This window comes from Heloderma suspectum, chromosome 6, assembly GCF_057233095.1.
Source record: "Heloderma suspectum isolate Gila_16-S chromosome 6, 16-S_ref, whole genome shotgun sequence".
Classification (NCBI taxonomy): domain Eukaryota; kingdom Metazoa; phylum Chordata; class Lepidosauria; order Squamata; family Helodermatidae; genus Heloderma; species Heloderma suspectum.
In genome coordinates, this window is record NC_139463.1 from 102,772,020 (window position 1) to 102,786,515 (window position 14,496).

At 45.6% G+C, this 14,496-nt stretch overlaps 1 protein-coding gene across 3 annotated transcripts; it reads left to right on the forward strand.

Annotated features, from left to right (window-relative positions):
• The first annotated feature begins 3,928 nt into the window (after positions 1-3,928).
• On the forward strand, positions 3,929-13,993 carry LOC146342183 (dual specificity protein phosphatase 14-like). Of its 3 annotated transcripts, XM_084805834.1 has the most exons (3): positions 3,929-4,032; positions 4,136-4,171; positions 10,392-13,993. In XM_084805834.1, exon 3 carries the CDS (start codon positions 10,397-10,399, stop codon positions 11,036-11,038), a length of 642 nt encoding a protein of 213 aa, XP_084661960.1. In that variant the 5' UTR covers positions 3,929-4,032; positions 4,136-4,171; positions 10,392-10,396; the 3' UTR covers positions 11,039-13,993. The 3 variants fall into 3 exon arrangements, with proteins under 3 accessions (XP_084661960.1, XP_084661961.1, XP_084661959.1); XM_084805835.1 differs by having other exon boundaries at positions 3,929-4,171; XM_084805833.1 differs by lacking the exon at positions 4,136-4,171.
• The last annotated feature ends 503 nt before the right edge of the window (positions 13,994-14,496 follow it).

Below are 14,496 nucleotides of genomic sequence, written 5' to 3' on the forward strand. Positions count from 1 at the left end.
CCTGCTAGAGCAAACATTGACAACTCTAGTTCATCATGGGGGGCAACAGGAAGCAGGGTAACCAAACTGGGTGTCCAGATTCTTGCTACTATAAGGGAGTCTGAGGAACTGAGGCAAATAGTGGTGACAAAAGACAAAGTTCTCAACCTTATTGATAAACTGAAATAAAATAAATCACCAGGCCCAGATGGCATCCATCCTAGAGTTCTTTGAGAAGCTGCTGATCTTCTAACCAAAATATGCAACATCCCTAAGATCAGCCTCTGACCCGGAAGACTGGAAGATGACCCATGTAACACCAATTTTTAAAAAGCGAAGGCGGGGGGGATCCGGATGATTACAGGCAGGTTAGCTTAATGTCTGTTCTGGGCAAATTTGTTGAAAGCATAATTAAAGATAAAATTATTAAGTGCATAGAAGGACGAGCCCTGCTGAAAAAGAATCAACACAGCTTTGGCAAAAGTAAGTCCTGTCTCGTTAACCTTTCAGAGTTCTTTAAGAGTGTCAGTAAACATGTAGACAGGGGTGATCCAGTAGACATTGTTTACTTGGGCTTCCAAAAGGTTTTTGGCAAAGTCCCTCACCAAAGACTCCTGAGCAAACTTAGCAGTCATGGAATAAGAGGACAGGCCTCTCAGGGATCAGTAACTGGTTAAATAACAGAAAGCAGAGAGTAGGACTAAATGGTAAATTCTCCCAATGAAGGCAAGTAAATAGTGGGGTCCCACAGGAACCAATGCTTTTCAATTCGTTCATAAATTATTTGGAATTAGGAGTGAGCAGTGAAGTGCCAAGTTTGCTAATGACACCAAATTATTTAGGGTGGGCAAAACAAAATAGGATTGTGAGGAGCTCCAAAAGGATCTCTCCAAACTGGGAGAATGGGCATCCAAATGGCAAATGCAGTTCAATGTAAGCAAGCGTAAGGTGGTGCACGTTGGGGCAAAAAAATCCCACCTTCAGGTATAACCAACCTGATGGGATCTGAGCTAGCAGTGACCAACCAGGAAAGAGATCTTGGGGTTGTGGTGGACAGCTCAATGCAGATGTCAACCCAGTGTGCGGCTGCTGTAAAAAAGGCAAACTGCATGTCAGGCTTAATTAGAAAAGGAACTGAGAATAAAACTGCCAATATCATACTGCCCCTATACAAATCTATGGTGCAGCCACACTTGGAATAATGTGTCCAGTTCTGGTCACCACACCTAAAAAAAAAAGACACCGTAGAGCTGGAAACAGTTCAGAAAAGGGCAACTAAAATGATCAAGGGTCTGGAGCATCTCCCTTATGACGGAAGGTTACAACAGCTGGGCTTGTTTAACTTACAAAAAGGGAGGGTAAAGGGAGACATGATAGAGGTGTACAAAATTATGCATGGTGTGGAGAATGTGAATGGGGAGACATTTTTCTCCCTCATAATACTAGAACCCAAAGTCATCCCATGAAGCTTAGTGGTGGGAGATTCAGGACAGATAAAAGTACTTCTTCACACAGTGCATAGTTAAACTATGGAATTCACTACCACAAGATGTTAAAGCCATCCACCAACTTGGATGGCTTTAAAAAGGTGTTAGATAAATTTCTGGAGGAGAAGGCTATCAATGGCTACTAGTCCTGATGGCTATGTGCTACCTTCAGTGTCAGAGGCAGTAACCTTATGTGCACCTTAGTTGCTGGAGAACATGGGTGGGAGGGTGCTCCTGCACTTGTGTCTGGCTTGTGGGTTTCCCATCAACAGCTGGCCACGGTGTGAGCAGAATGCTGGACTAGATGGACCCTTGGTCTGATCCAGCAGGGCTCTTATGTTCTTAGGACAACTAAAGTGTGGTATAATGGTTAGAGTGTTGGACTCTAGGAGAACCAAGTTCTGGTCCCCACTCAGCCACGAAGCTCACTGGGTGACTTTGAGCCAGTCACTGACTCTCAGCCTAACCTACCTCACAGCACTGTTGTGAGGATAAAATGAAGAGGAGGAGGATGTGTGCCACCTTTGGCTCCTTGGAGGAAAGGCAGGATATAAATGTAACAAATAAAGCTATTCACTCCAGAAAATCTGAAAATTATAATAGCGCTCAGTTTCTAAACAAACAAGTGTTGGGGCTCAAGCAAGCCTGGAAATCTCACTTCTTGACTTGGAAATTCTGCTCCTAATCCCAGACACCTAAGAATGACTGTGGGGATGTAAGCTGCGATGCTACACCCACTTGCCTGGGAGGAAGCCCTTCTGAGTAGACATGTGTAGGATTGTATTTTTATTTAGTAGATGTATATCCCACGTTTTGACTAAAGTCATCTAAAAGCACAATCCTATGCATATTTAGGACTTTTATCTGTCTAAACATGCATAGGATTGTGCCCTAAGTGTCTTACAATATTTCTAAAATACAAGAGAAACACCCAGAGTCACATGCTTACAAGCCCAAACTGAACACAAGGAGCTCCGCTTGAGCAGGAGCGGGTATCTCGTGTTCCTTTTTGCAGGGCACTTGATGCTAGATGGCCCTGTGAGGGGAACAGCGGCCCAACTGGAGCAGGCCTTGGTGTTCCTTTTGCTTACTCCTGTCTCCCTTGTTTGTTCTTCCTTTCCACAGAGCAGCTGGCCGTGTGTGTGCGCAACGGGACTGCACTGTTAGTGGTGAAGGAACATGCCTTCTGCACGTGGCCAAGTGCATTTCCTTACTATTACTGGACATGTTGCCAACTGAACTCTGGCACTGAAGGGGGGAAAAAAGCATTCCCAGCGTCCAATGTTTTGCTCTGGTGTAGGGTGACCAAATACAGAAGAGAGCAAGGCTTCTGTCCCTTTGCATGCTGTATATTACTTCGCTAAATAGCCATTCCCTCTCCTCCGGTAAGCCTTGAGAACAACAGCAGTTTTGTGAGGCGCATTAGGCGCCTCTTTTTTTGTTGTTTATTCGGTCAGTCGCTTCCGACTCTTCCTGACTTCATGGACCAGCCCACGCCAGAGCTTCCTTTCGGCCGTTGCCTCCCCCAAGGCGCCTCTGGCAGCCCCTTAATCAAACTACAGTTCCCAGTATTCTTTGCGGAGTGGGAAAGACACGATGGTTTAACCGGTATAAACCTAGTGTAAGATTGTACAGTGGATATATCCTAACAGCTGTGTAAAAGAGGGCACTTTAGCAGGGAGGTGCAGTTTGTCATGCAAGAGTGAGAAAAGCCACACTTCTTGCAGAAATTCCCTCGTCTCTTAAATGTATAGAAACCCTGCGCGGTTGTTTCATTTACGCCGAACTTTCCCCCCAGATGACCTATTTATTCATTCAATATAGCCACAGTCTATAATATCCCCTTTGTTCACAGTTATATATACACCAGTAATTATGGTAGCGTTTCATATCTCCAGGCATCTGTTTACTCCATTGCATCTGGCAATGTTTTGGATCTGTTTCCATGACAGCCTCTTGCATGTCATGTGCAAAAATTCACCATTCATCCGAGCAATTACGGTAGCGTGTTCAATTATCTTAAAGCGAGAGAAGGTGAAGCCTGCAAAATACGGTAAAGCTTTCCTTAGTAGGAGGTGAGAACGAAGGAGGCGATACGCTGAGTCACACTTACCGTAATAAGCCAAATACAAGCACACATTATTCATTCCATACGGTCATGTCGCCTTGTGTTCACTAAAGCTGGCGGTCCACATTTGAGGGTCACTGTACACTTAAAGGACTCGACCATATCACAGAATTGCAGGCGGGCCATTATTACCGCATTTATAACTACAAGAAATTTCTAACCAGTGAAGGGGACGAGAATACGATAGGGCCTAAAACGCAGCTGCTTCTGGGCGTTCAGCCATCTATCCAACTATTTGCACATTGTTAATTGATACGCAGGGACAAACTGGCTTCCTTTCGTTACAAAGTGTGGCTGGAAGAGGCGGGGCTTATAAAGAGAAACCAAACTGGGCATTAAAATAAAGGGAGTTTTGCTGCAGCACACCAAGGTCCCTTCTGGTCCAGTATCCTGTTTCCAGCAGTGGACAGCCAGATGCCACCCGCAACCACAAGCAAGGTATGAAGGCGACAGCTTGTCGCTAAGCATCTGGTACACTGCCTGAGAAAACGGAGGTTCCACTAAACTGTCATGCCGTTAACGGGGCATATCTTTCTTCCAGGAAAAATTAAATGATGGGTCGGGCAGGCGTGGGGAGGTAAGTTGTAGAGATGATAATAGCGCGGTTACGTAGGTCATCGTCCCACTTCGGTCCTCAGTGCCCCAAGTTCCCCTCTCGTTGTTGTTCGGTCGCTCAGTCGTGTCCGACTCTTCTGACTATTCCTCTCTCACAGTTTAATATAATTTAAAAAACAGTTTTATTATTGCTGTGTCCTAAAATCTGATGCTTCTAAATCCTACCTTGTAGTCTTTTCTTCCCTCCACACGTGTGTCCCCCCCCCCCACGCGCCTTCCTATCGCATCTCTGAGATCTTCACCCCAACGCTCGCTCTCATTTTCTTTATAGCTTTATGCTAGCTAACACCCCCCCCCCCCCGGGACTAGAATCTTGGCGCATTCGTTGTGACTCACGAGTGTTCCTCGCACCTTCCTCGCTCCAATGGTAAGAGCGTGAGAGTGGTGTGAGGACGGTAGGCTGAGAGAGTGACGCACAGAGCTGGTAGCGAACAGGGGGAGAGAGGAGAGACTCCCGCAGTGGTGTGAGCTTCCCCCAAAACAAGGACCAGAAGAGGAGTCCCCAATTGTTAGCCCTGGTGGGCCAAAACAGACGTTACTTTAAATGTGTGTCTAGCAGCTACGTCCGCTTTCATTTTTGCTCTAGAGTAGATGCTGGGCCCCCGATCCGGATCTTAAAAACCACCCTCTTACTCCCCCTTCGTCACTCTAAGGCCCCGATCCAGATCTAGAGTAAAAATGGAAAAGGGGGGGGGGGAGACGTAGCTGGTAGATGCCCGTTTTAAGGTAACATCTGTTTTGGCCCTGTGTGTTGTGAAAACGGAGCACCATCGTTCTTGCGATGCAGAGAAACAATACCTCGTCCTACTTTTTGAATATTTTCCATGCATGGAAAAACGGATGGGATTGGGATGGATTTTCCTACCCTCTCCTTTTACTTTCTGGAACCTTTCAAGTTCTACTGATAAGACATATTTATTTTAAGTGTTTGCTTGCGGCGAATTTTGTAGCATTGCTGTTTCCAGGACAGCGCTTGGGTGGGGCCACACTCCCCGCTTGCGGCCGGGAGAGGAGGAGAATCTGCGCCGGAAGCGGAGGAGGGAGGGGAGGAATCCGTGTTTTTTCAGGCCCTCTGCCGCCGCCGCCTCCGCCTCCTCTGCCTCCTCCTTCGCGAGCCCCGGCTTGTGTCACTGGCTCTGACGACAGCATCCTCCTCCGCATCCCGTCGCCATGGCAGCCCTTTGTTACCTCCAACGCTCGAGTGGTCCAGTAAGGGAGGGGGCTGGCAGGGGTGGTATATAGGCAATGCTGGGGGGAGACAAGGAAGGAAACTCCAGATCCCCACCCAGACAGAAGAAGAAAAGAGGCTGGGCGAGTGCAGAAGATTATAGATAGATATATGTATTATATGTATTATAGGCTATATATGCACATATAAAGAAAGAGAGCTATTTGGAAGTGGAGAAAGAAGAAAGGGATACTTGTCTCAGATCCAGAATCAGAGAAATTCAGTTCCCTTACTCTTGCCCTCCTTCTTCAACGGCATTTAGGTGGGCCAAAAGTGGGTTTCTTTCCAGAGAAGATTTTTTTAGAGCTGTCTTTGGAGCCTCTGTTGAAAGACAGCACTGACTGGTAATTTTTAATTTGTTAAATATAATATATGAGGTTGTTTGGAGTGGAGGGAATAACTGATTTTAGCATTGCTGTTTACATGCATGCAAAGGTGATTTCTGAGGTGGGGACTAGGGAGAAATTGGTACTGGCAGCAGATGATGGTCTCGGAGGTGTGAAGATTTGAATAGTTGGGAATGGGTTTAGATTCCAAGGCTTGGGAACATCTGATGTACTAATTGGAAACAGTATTTTCAGGGAGAGTGCTATTTAGTAGTGACAAATAATCTGAGGCTCTGCGAAGAGGGGTGTATGGGATCAGGTTTGGTAACTAAATGGGAGGCAGATAAATTCCAGCTCACATCTTTGATTTAAAATGAGTTGATTCACAATGACTCCCCCACCTCAGTTGGAGTCATCTCTCTCTCTCTCTCTCTCTCTCTCTCTCTCACACACACACACACACACACACACGGGGAAATTGCTCAATTACCATTGTTTTGCTACTATGACTGTAGCAAAGAGAGGTCAAATCTTGAGTGCATCATATTGTTCAAAACTTTGGGATCCAAGGAGGGCTTTTTTAAAAGCAGTCTTATCACAGCTCTCAAGCAGGCAGTGATAAGACCGCTTTTTAAAAAAAAGCCTTCCTTGGATCTCCGAGTTCTGAACAACTTTAGCCCAGTTTTGAATCTGCCATTTTGGGGCAATGGGATTGAGCGGGTGGTGGTGATGCAGTTGAAGGCACACTTGGAAGAAGCCAATCATCTGGATCCAATTCAATCGGGCTTCAGGCCTGGGCATGGGGCAGAAACGGCCTTGGTGGATGATATGAGGAGGGCTCTGGATAAGGGTGAATGCTCCTTCCTTGTGCTCCTCAACCTCTCAGCGGCTTTTGATACCGTTGACCACGGTATCCTCCTGGACCGCCTGGAGGGGTTGGGCATTAGAGACACTGTATTATGATGGTTCCGGTCCTTCCTCTCCAGCAGGTACCAGAGGGTAAGCACTGGGAGAGGAGGTTTCGGACCTGTGGTCACTCACTTGTGGGGTGCCACAGGGTTCCATCCTCTCCCAGATGCTATTTAACATCTACGTGAAGCTGCTGGGGACTATCTTCAGGAGGTTTGGGGTGCGGTGTCATCAATATGTGGATGACATGCAGGTCTACCTCTCATTTAAATCTTCACCAAGGTTGGCAGTAGAATCCCTGTCCAAATGTCTGGAGACGGTGAGTGGCTGGATGGGGAGGAATAAGCTGAACCCTGACAAGACCGAGATACTTTTGGTGGGAGACAACAGGAGGCTGGGGGATGTTGACCTGGTGTCGAATGGGGCACGGCTACCTTTGAAAGACCAGGTCCGCAGCCTGGGGGTCATTTTGGACTCCCAGCTGTCCATGGAGGCTCAGGTGTCAGCTGTGAGCCGGACAGCGCTGTACCAACTCCATCTGATACGGCGGCTGCGCCCCTACCTTCCTGACTATCTGCTCCCATCGGTAGTACATGCGTCTCCTCTCATCTAGACTACTGTAATGTGCTCTACGTGGGGTTACCCTTGAAGATGGTTCAGAAGCTGCAGCTGGTACAGAACGTGGCGGCTCGCCTGATTAAAGGCAGCCACCGGTGAGATCACATCACTCCAGTGCTGAAGGAGTTGCACTGGTTACCAGTTGTTTTCCGGCCCAAATTCAAGGTGTTGGTTTTGACCTTTAAAACCCTATATGGTTCCAGCCCAGCCTATCTTAAGGAGCGCCTCCAGCAACACCAGACAGGCCGCTTAACAAGATCAGCCTCGGATGGCCTTCTCTCTGTCCCATCAGCCAGGACAGCTAGGCTGGTGAGGATGAAGGAGAGGGCCTTCTCTGTGGTGGGCCCTGCTCTGTGGAAGTCCCTCCCTAGGGAACTCTGCCATGCCCCCTCTTTAATGAGCTTCTGCCACGCATTAAAAACATGGTTGTTCAGGCAGGCATTTGGGATGGGTTAGGATATTTTTAGAAATATGATGTTTTAATGTAGAATATTATTGTTTTAAAACTGTTTGTATTGCTGTACATCGCCCAGAGTGGCTGGGTGACTGGCCAGATGGGCAATTAAGAAAATAGACAGACAGACAGATGAGTTCTAAGGCTAAACATTTTTTCAGGGGAATTTAGGGACAGAGAGCTCAGAAATTACACAAGGCATGAAAATGGGGTTGGTGCATTTGTGGGAGGTAGAAGAAAGCTGGGATGGTTTGGGGTTCAGAAAAAGGTATGCTTTTTTCACAATATTGAGGGTAAGGGGAGAAGGAGTTTGAGGGCCTCTATTTGGGAATCAGGTGAGGGTAGCCATGTTCTTAAGTCTGATTCTGGAATGTAGAGTGAATAGTATGGATGTGACAAAGATTAAACACTTTGGATGTCTAGGTTAGCGGAAAAAGTTAAACTCAGGGCTAGGGGATTAGATGTACACATGGAAATTGATGCAACTTTTTGTGGTGCAAAACTGGCTTTGTGTCTGTAGATGAGACTGCCAGAGAGTGGGGTCTGAGTGTTTGTGTATTTTAAGGTTTGAAAGGGATATGATTCAGCATTATAGGCATGTCTAAGAGAAGAGGAGTTTGAAAAGGATAATTTTTTGAGGGAAATGGACCTCACAGAATGAAGAGAGAAAGCAGATGGAGGCTGGAATCAAAATTGAGGATTCCTAGATTGCTATCCAGGTTGGAGTTCTAATGTAACAGAACAGGGGGCAAAGCAGAGTGTGGAGGAGCACACACGTTGAAGTAAGTGGGGGACTTTTTGGAAGTAGTTCTAGGACATGGTTACAAGACCACTCTTTTTCTGAGTGAGTTAATTCAGAACACCATCTAACCTTTATTTTTGAGCACTAACACACACTAGATCTACTACCCAACATGGGGGGTGTGTGTGTGAAATGTGGAAATACCTTTTCAAAATCTAGCAGTTACCTTGAAAGTGGCCATAGAAGAGTGGTTTAAAAATGTGTTAAGGGTAGCCAATCTGTGTTAAGTGATCTTGAGTATATGCTCTCCCAGGACCTGGGTCCCCACCCAGTTTTCAAGGGTGATCGCTTCAGATAGCACCCAAAAGAAGGGTTGCATAAGCTGGCATGTAAACCATTGTGTGTGGGTGTGGGGGGGACGATTAAGGTAAATTAGGATGACAAGTTATAATTACACAGGGTGGCTTATCTAAGCTGGCTCCCTGCATAGAGTCCTACTGGTAAGGTAATAAAACCAAGCGATACTCTCAAATCCCCAGTAAGAACAAGCAAAGTCCAGCATTGTTTTCCAGGATCTAGCATATCCTTCTCAGCAACATCCCACCCCAGTGATCCAGTACAATCCTTGAAGAATGCATTAATACATCCTTTAGTATCTTCATATCCAAAAACATCTTGGTAGGCCCAGTGATGTCAGTGGTATGTTGCTTGTTGCTGTTCAGTCGTTCAGTCGTGTCCGACTCTTCGTGACCCCATGGACCACAGCACGCCAGGCCTTCCTGTCCCGCGCTCTCTCCCGGAGCGTGCTCAAGTTCATGGTATGTTGCTAGCATGCCTCAAAATTGCAGGACAAACCGGCAACATCTAGTTAGGACCACAATAGGCTGGCTTAGTTTTTATTAAGGGAAGGGTCTTTATATGGATCTTGGTGGTGGTTATTGTGGAGGTGTGATGGGGTCAGATAGCTGAATCAGAGGACAGATGTTGGGGACAAGAAAGCCAAAATGGTAGGGCATGATAAATACAAATACGTTTTTTTCTCTTTCTGTATAGAGGATGGGGAGAACCTCTGATACAAAAACAGCCTTTGTCCGTAGGCACCAATAATCACAAAGTACAAGTCTGAGTCACAAATTAGCATTGGAGCCTCCCCCCCCCCACCCCCCCAGCCTATTGCTGTGATAGTAAAGGGATGGGGTGAAGGACATGGATTAGGAATGTGTGTTGTGGTAGAGCAGGCTGGGGGGAGTCCAAGAGTCAGTAGAGTCCACTGCCCCTTTAAGAGGCTGTCCACTCCCTCTCCCTATTCCTCCATTTTCCCATCATCTCCATCATCCTGCTCCTCTGCATCATTCCTGCAGCATCACAGTTTCTAGCTCCTTCCCCCCTCCCCCCGCAGCTGCCAGAAGCAGGGGTCCTCACGGGATGAGAGCAAGCAGCTGCTAGGGAGTTCTGAGGGAATGAGAGAGGTAGGATGTTGGGAAACATTTGGCTTTGCTGATCTGTCTGCTTGTATCCATCTTTCATGCCTTCATTTACTTGTTAACTCCTCTCTCACTTTGCTCTGTTTATTCTTCTGGCTTGTTCTCCTCTGTTTCATAACATTGCAATTCACCCAGTTAACCTATCCATCTCTTCTGTCTAGTCTAAAAGTAATTTCTAACTCCCATCTCTACTTTACCTCATATGTCCCTAAATCCCATATCCGTTTGACTTTGAGTCTGCATTTGTTTTGTTGGGGGTGGTGGGGAGTGGGGAGAGAATCAGGGCGTGGGAACATTTGATCTCTGGTGGATGTTAGTTCTGAGCCCTGAGCAAAAGAACTAGAGAACTGGATTTTGCCTTCATAACTCTATTTGAAGTACACCAATTCTTAAGACTTTTGCCTCTTTTCTTCCCCTATAGCTGTTATGTACGCTGAACCATCCACCATGAATTTCCGGAACCACGGGTTCTTCCGCCGTTCTCCGCCCCCTTCTGTGGCCAAACCATCTCCCACAGCTGGGAACACATTGTCTGTCTTAGGAGGCATCGCTCAGATCTCCCCCTGCCTCTACCTCTGCTCTGGCAATGCTGCATCCAACAGACATATGGTTTATTCCAGGGCGGTGACTTGCATAGTGAATGCCACCATGGAAATCCCCAATGCCAACTGGCCAGATATTGACTATGTCAAGGTGCCCGTCCCTGACCTCCCCCATGCTCCACTCTCCTTGTACTTTGATTCTGTGGCCGACAGGATACATCAGACTGGGAAGAAGAATGGAAGAACCCTTGTCCATTGTGTGGCGGGTGTAAGTAGATCTGCGTCCCTCTGCATTGCCTACTTAATGAAATACCACCGGTTGAGCCTCTTGGATGCCCACGAATGGGTGAAGAGCAGGCGTCCCGTTGTAAGGCCCAATGTAGGCTTCTGGAGACAGCTCATTGAGTATGAACGCAAGCTGTTTGGCAAGAACACCGTCAAGATGGTGCCCTCACCCATTGGGTTGATCCCAGATGTCTATGAAAAGGAGACCCGTGGGCTGGTCCCCTTGTGGAACTTAAGATAGATGCTGGGCAACTTTGGAAAGATGGTTGGGTGGTGGGTTGCTTGGATTTAGGGTCAAAATGTTCCACCATGTTAGGACCTTAATAAGACTTTCCAGCATGGTGGACTTTGATAAGAAATTGTTATGGTAGTCTTTTTGTAAGACCTTGCAATATGAGTAGATCATGGAAAAGAGTTGAGTTGCTTGGACCTTTCAGTGTGATAGACTTGGTGTTTGGTGCCACCATGTCAAATATTGCTAAGAACTTATATTTTGCTTATAAAATGGAAGATGGTTAAAAAGGTATAGGCTGTAAAGATTTCTATCTAAAGCAGGGACTCCAAGGTCTTAAAAAATTAATCCTCCTTTAGTGAGGAACAAGAAAAATACTTTTGATGACAGAGCCTTAGAACTACTTTCCAGCATCAGGGCCTGGGTTTACTTTATTTTTAATAAACACAATACACTTCCCCCTCAGGGAGTGAAATTTAAGCACTAAGATGATAGGATGTTAACATTGCTCCAAAGGCACAGTGGTCAAGGACTGCTCCATTAATAATGAGGCAGAAGTCAAGAAGCCGAAGATGACAGAACTTAAAACGGCAGATGGAAGATAACAGCTTTAGAAAGCAGATGGAGACTTTTAATACAATAGTTTTCAATGAGCAGGCTGTAATCCGGCCCATGGGTGTCATTAATAGTACTGTTTTAGTACACTGTTCTAACCCAGGGAAATACAACCTCATGGGGGAAAGAGAAGGGACATCTTAATATTACCTCAGTACAGGCACCACTCAAAAGCTGTAGGAGAAAAAGGGCACCACAAAGGGTGGATTTTTAACTGGAAAAGGCCCAAAGTACAAGTACACCTATTTCTGACAACTAGGGATTATGGTTCAATAACAAAAGCCAATCTTTCTCCTCACCCCTCCTTGGGAACAAAGTAAACTGTGGTGGGGTTTTGATAGTGTAGGAAGGGCAGTTTTCTAAACACCGTACAAGAGAGCACATTTTCCTGAGAAAAGCTGTCACGAGAGATAGGGTATAATTTTTTTTTTTAAGAAAAAATGCTACAAAAAGACAAAGAAAGATAATAATGTAACAGGAGTTTCAGGGAGAAAGTTAATGTCTGACCTGCAATGTAGGTATGCTAGGTGAAGGACAACATTTTACAGCCCAAGGGAAAGGTGGTTTCCATTTAGAGATTTTCTGACAATACTGTGGTGTGGAAAGGGGAGGTGTACCAAGAATTGAGCACATTTTCAGTTAAAATTCAGGCATTGTATTCAGTATTTCAAAATGGAGTGGGCCCTGCCTGCTCTTAAGAAGTAAGGGGAAGCTGTTGGGACAAATATCCCAAATGGGACAGATTTTTGGAAAGCAGAGGGGGTGCTTTGTCACATACATTAGCTTTTAGAGTTGCACTTCTTGGAATGCTTTAAAGGAGTTCTTGAACAGTGCAAATTTTGCTTTTTAAATCTTCACTTATTAATGAAGTTTTAAGCAGAAACCCCTGATGTGAAGTTGTTGCTGTGTAGTAATTGCATTGTTCCTTCACCTTGGATGGGCTCAACCATCAGCACTCACTAGGGCCTTGCTTTTTTTAAAAAAAGCACCACCTTGTAAACAGTCATTTCTAGAACTCTAATCATTAGTCCTAGTTTCTGTGATTATAAGGAGTGATTTAGTATCAAGTTTCACAAAGGTGTGTTCTTTCCAGAATAAGGAATGTATTTCATCCTTACTTTTGGTGCTTTCAGCCCCCATTGACTTTTCAGAGCAATTTCCTACCAGACCTCTGCATATCAGTCAGGATTAGCTAGAAAGTTCTAGAAGCTCACAAACCGCAGTCAACGCAGTTGGTAGAGGGAAGTGGTATCTAGAAAAAGGTTCACTTACTGGCAGAATGTTTCAAGCTTCCTTTATAAACTGTGTATTTTGAATCCCCTCATTCTCACAGAAAACTGCTAACTGCAAGATTCACTAGAGGTTTCTTGAAGAATACATAGCTAAGCTATAGGCTGCTATCGAACAAATTTTGTCTCTACACAACCAAGCTATTCAGGAATGTCTTCCATATTTGAGGGTAGAAAACTGCCCCTCCCTACTATACTTACCATAAATAAACTGAAGTGGATAATGCATCCGTTTGGGGCAAAATTGTGATCAATTATAGATGTCATTATGTGGCAAATTGGACCTCTCAGTCTTCAAAATTAGACCTTGAAAACCCATCCCTGTTTGTAGTTTCACGTTATTACTTCTGAGGCTCAACTTGGAGACAGTGTTATGAAAATACAGAAAGCCAAAGGTAGATTGGCATGAGCAAGGGAAAGCTAGTTAAGGATACCCTTCCTGAGTGAAAGGTTTTATGGGTATTTCCCAGATCCCAAAACAAGTATTTTACACACACACTTTTGGCTTGCATATCCCCAGGGTTCTAATTTTTTCCATGACTATTTTTCAGCCATTCAAGCAGTGGTGTTAGTGGAAGGATTTGGGGCTGGAATGGTAGAAATTTCTACTCACATACCAGCATATTCATTCTTCAAAATTAGGCCCCCAGACCCCTCCAGTCAGAGAAGTCTCTAGATCTCCCAAAATTGCTGGCATCTTACTTGGTGACTAACCCATAATGAAGAGATCTTCTAAGACCAAATGTAGCACTGGCTAACTTAAGGGTCATGCAGGCATATGGAATATACTCTCCTTCCAAAACTATGTCTGGGCTGGGCTTCACAAGCAGAGCTGCTGCTAAGGAAGAACGTTGTTATAGGGCTCGGAGCACAAGCTGGTCTTCCTTTCAGGTGGTATATCTGTATATATAAATAGCTAACGCCTCTGCAGTTCTGTATACTTTGTACATATGAGAGGTTTAAAAGATAAAGAGAAATCTCTATATTAATTAAAAGTTAGGGTTTCTTATGGCTTCCGTTCAATGACACAAGATCTTAATAAACATAAGAAATGTTAATGAGTTGCTCCCTGCAGTGTTCTTGCCTGCTTGGTTTTTAAGGTTTTGTGTGTGTGCGCATGTGTGTGCGTGTGTTGGGAGAGAGGGCCTGTAGCTCAGCAGGAGAGGGCCTGCTTTGCATGCAAAAGGTTCCAGTTTCAATCCTTGGCCATCTTCAGGTGTGGGAAAGGACTAGCCGATGCCAGTCACAGTACATCAGCCTTCCCCAACCTGGTGCCTTTCAGCCCCATCATTCCTAGCCAGCATGGCCATTAGCCATGCTGGCTAGGAATGATAGGACTTGCAGTCCCAATGCCTCTGGAAGGCACTAGGTTAGGGAAGCCTGGAATATACAATACTGAGCTAGTCTGAGCTGATATAAGGCAGCTTCCTACGAGGCACAGATGCGGGGTCAATAGAGAGGGGACCCTGTTGGGCTGCTGCCTCTCAAAATAATCAGTGCAGAATGTAATGGATCAATCATCTGACTTCGTATAAAGCAGCCCATCGTGTGCACCCAAGGCAA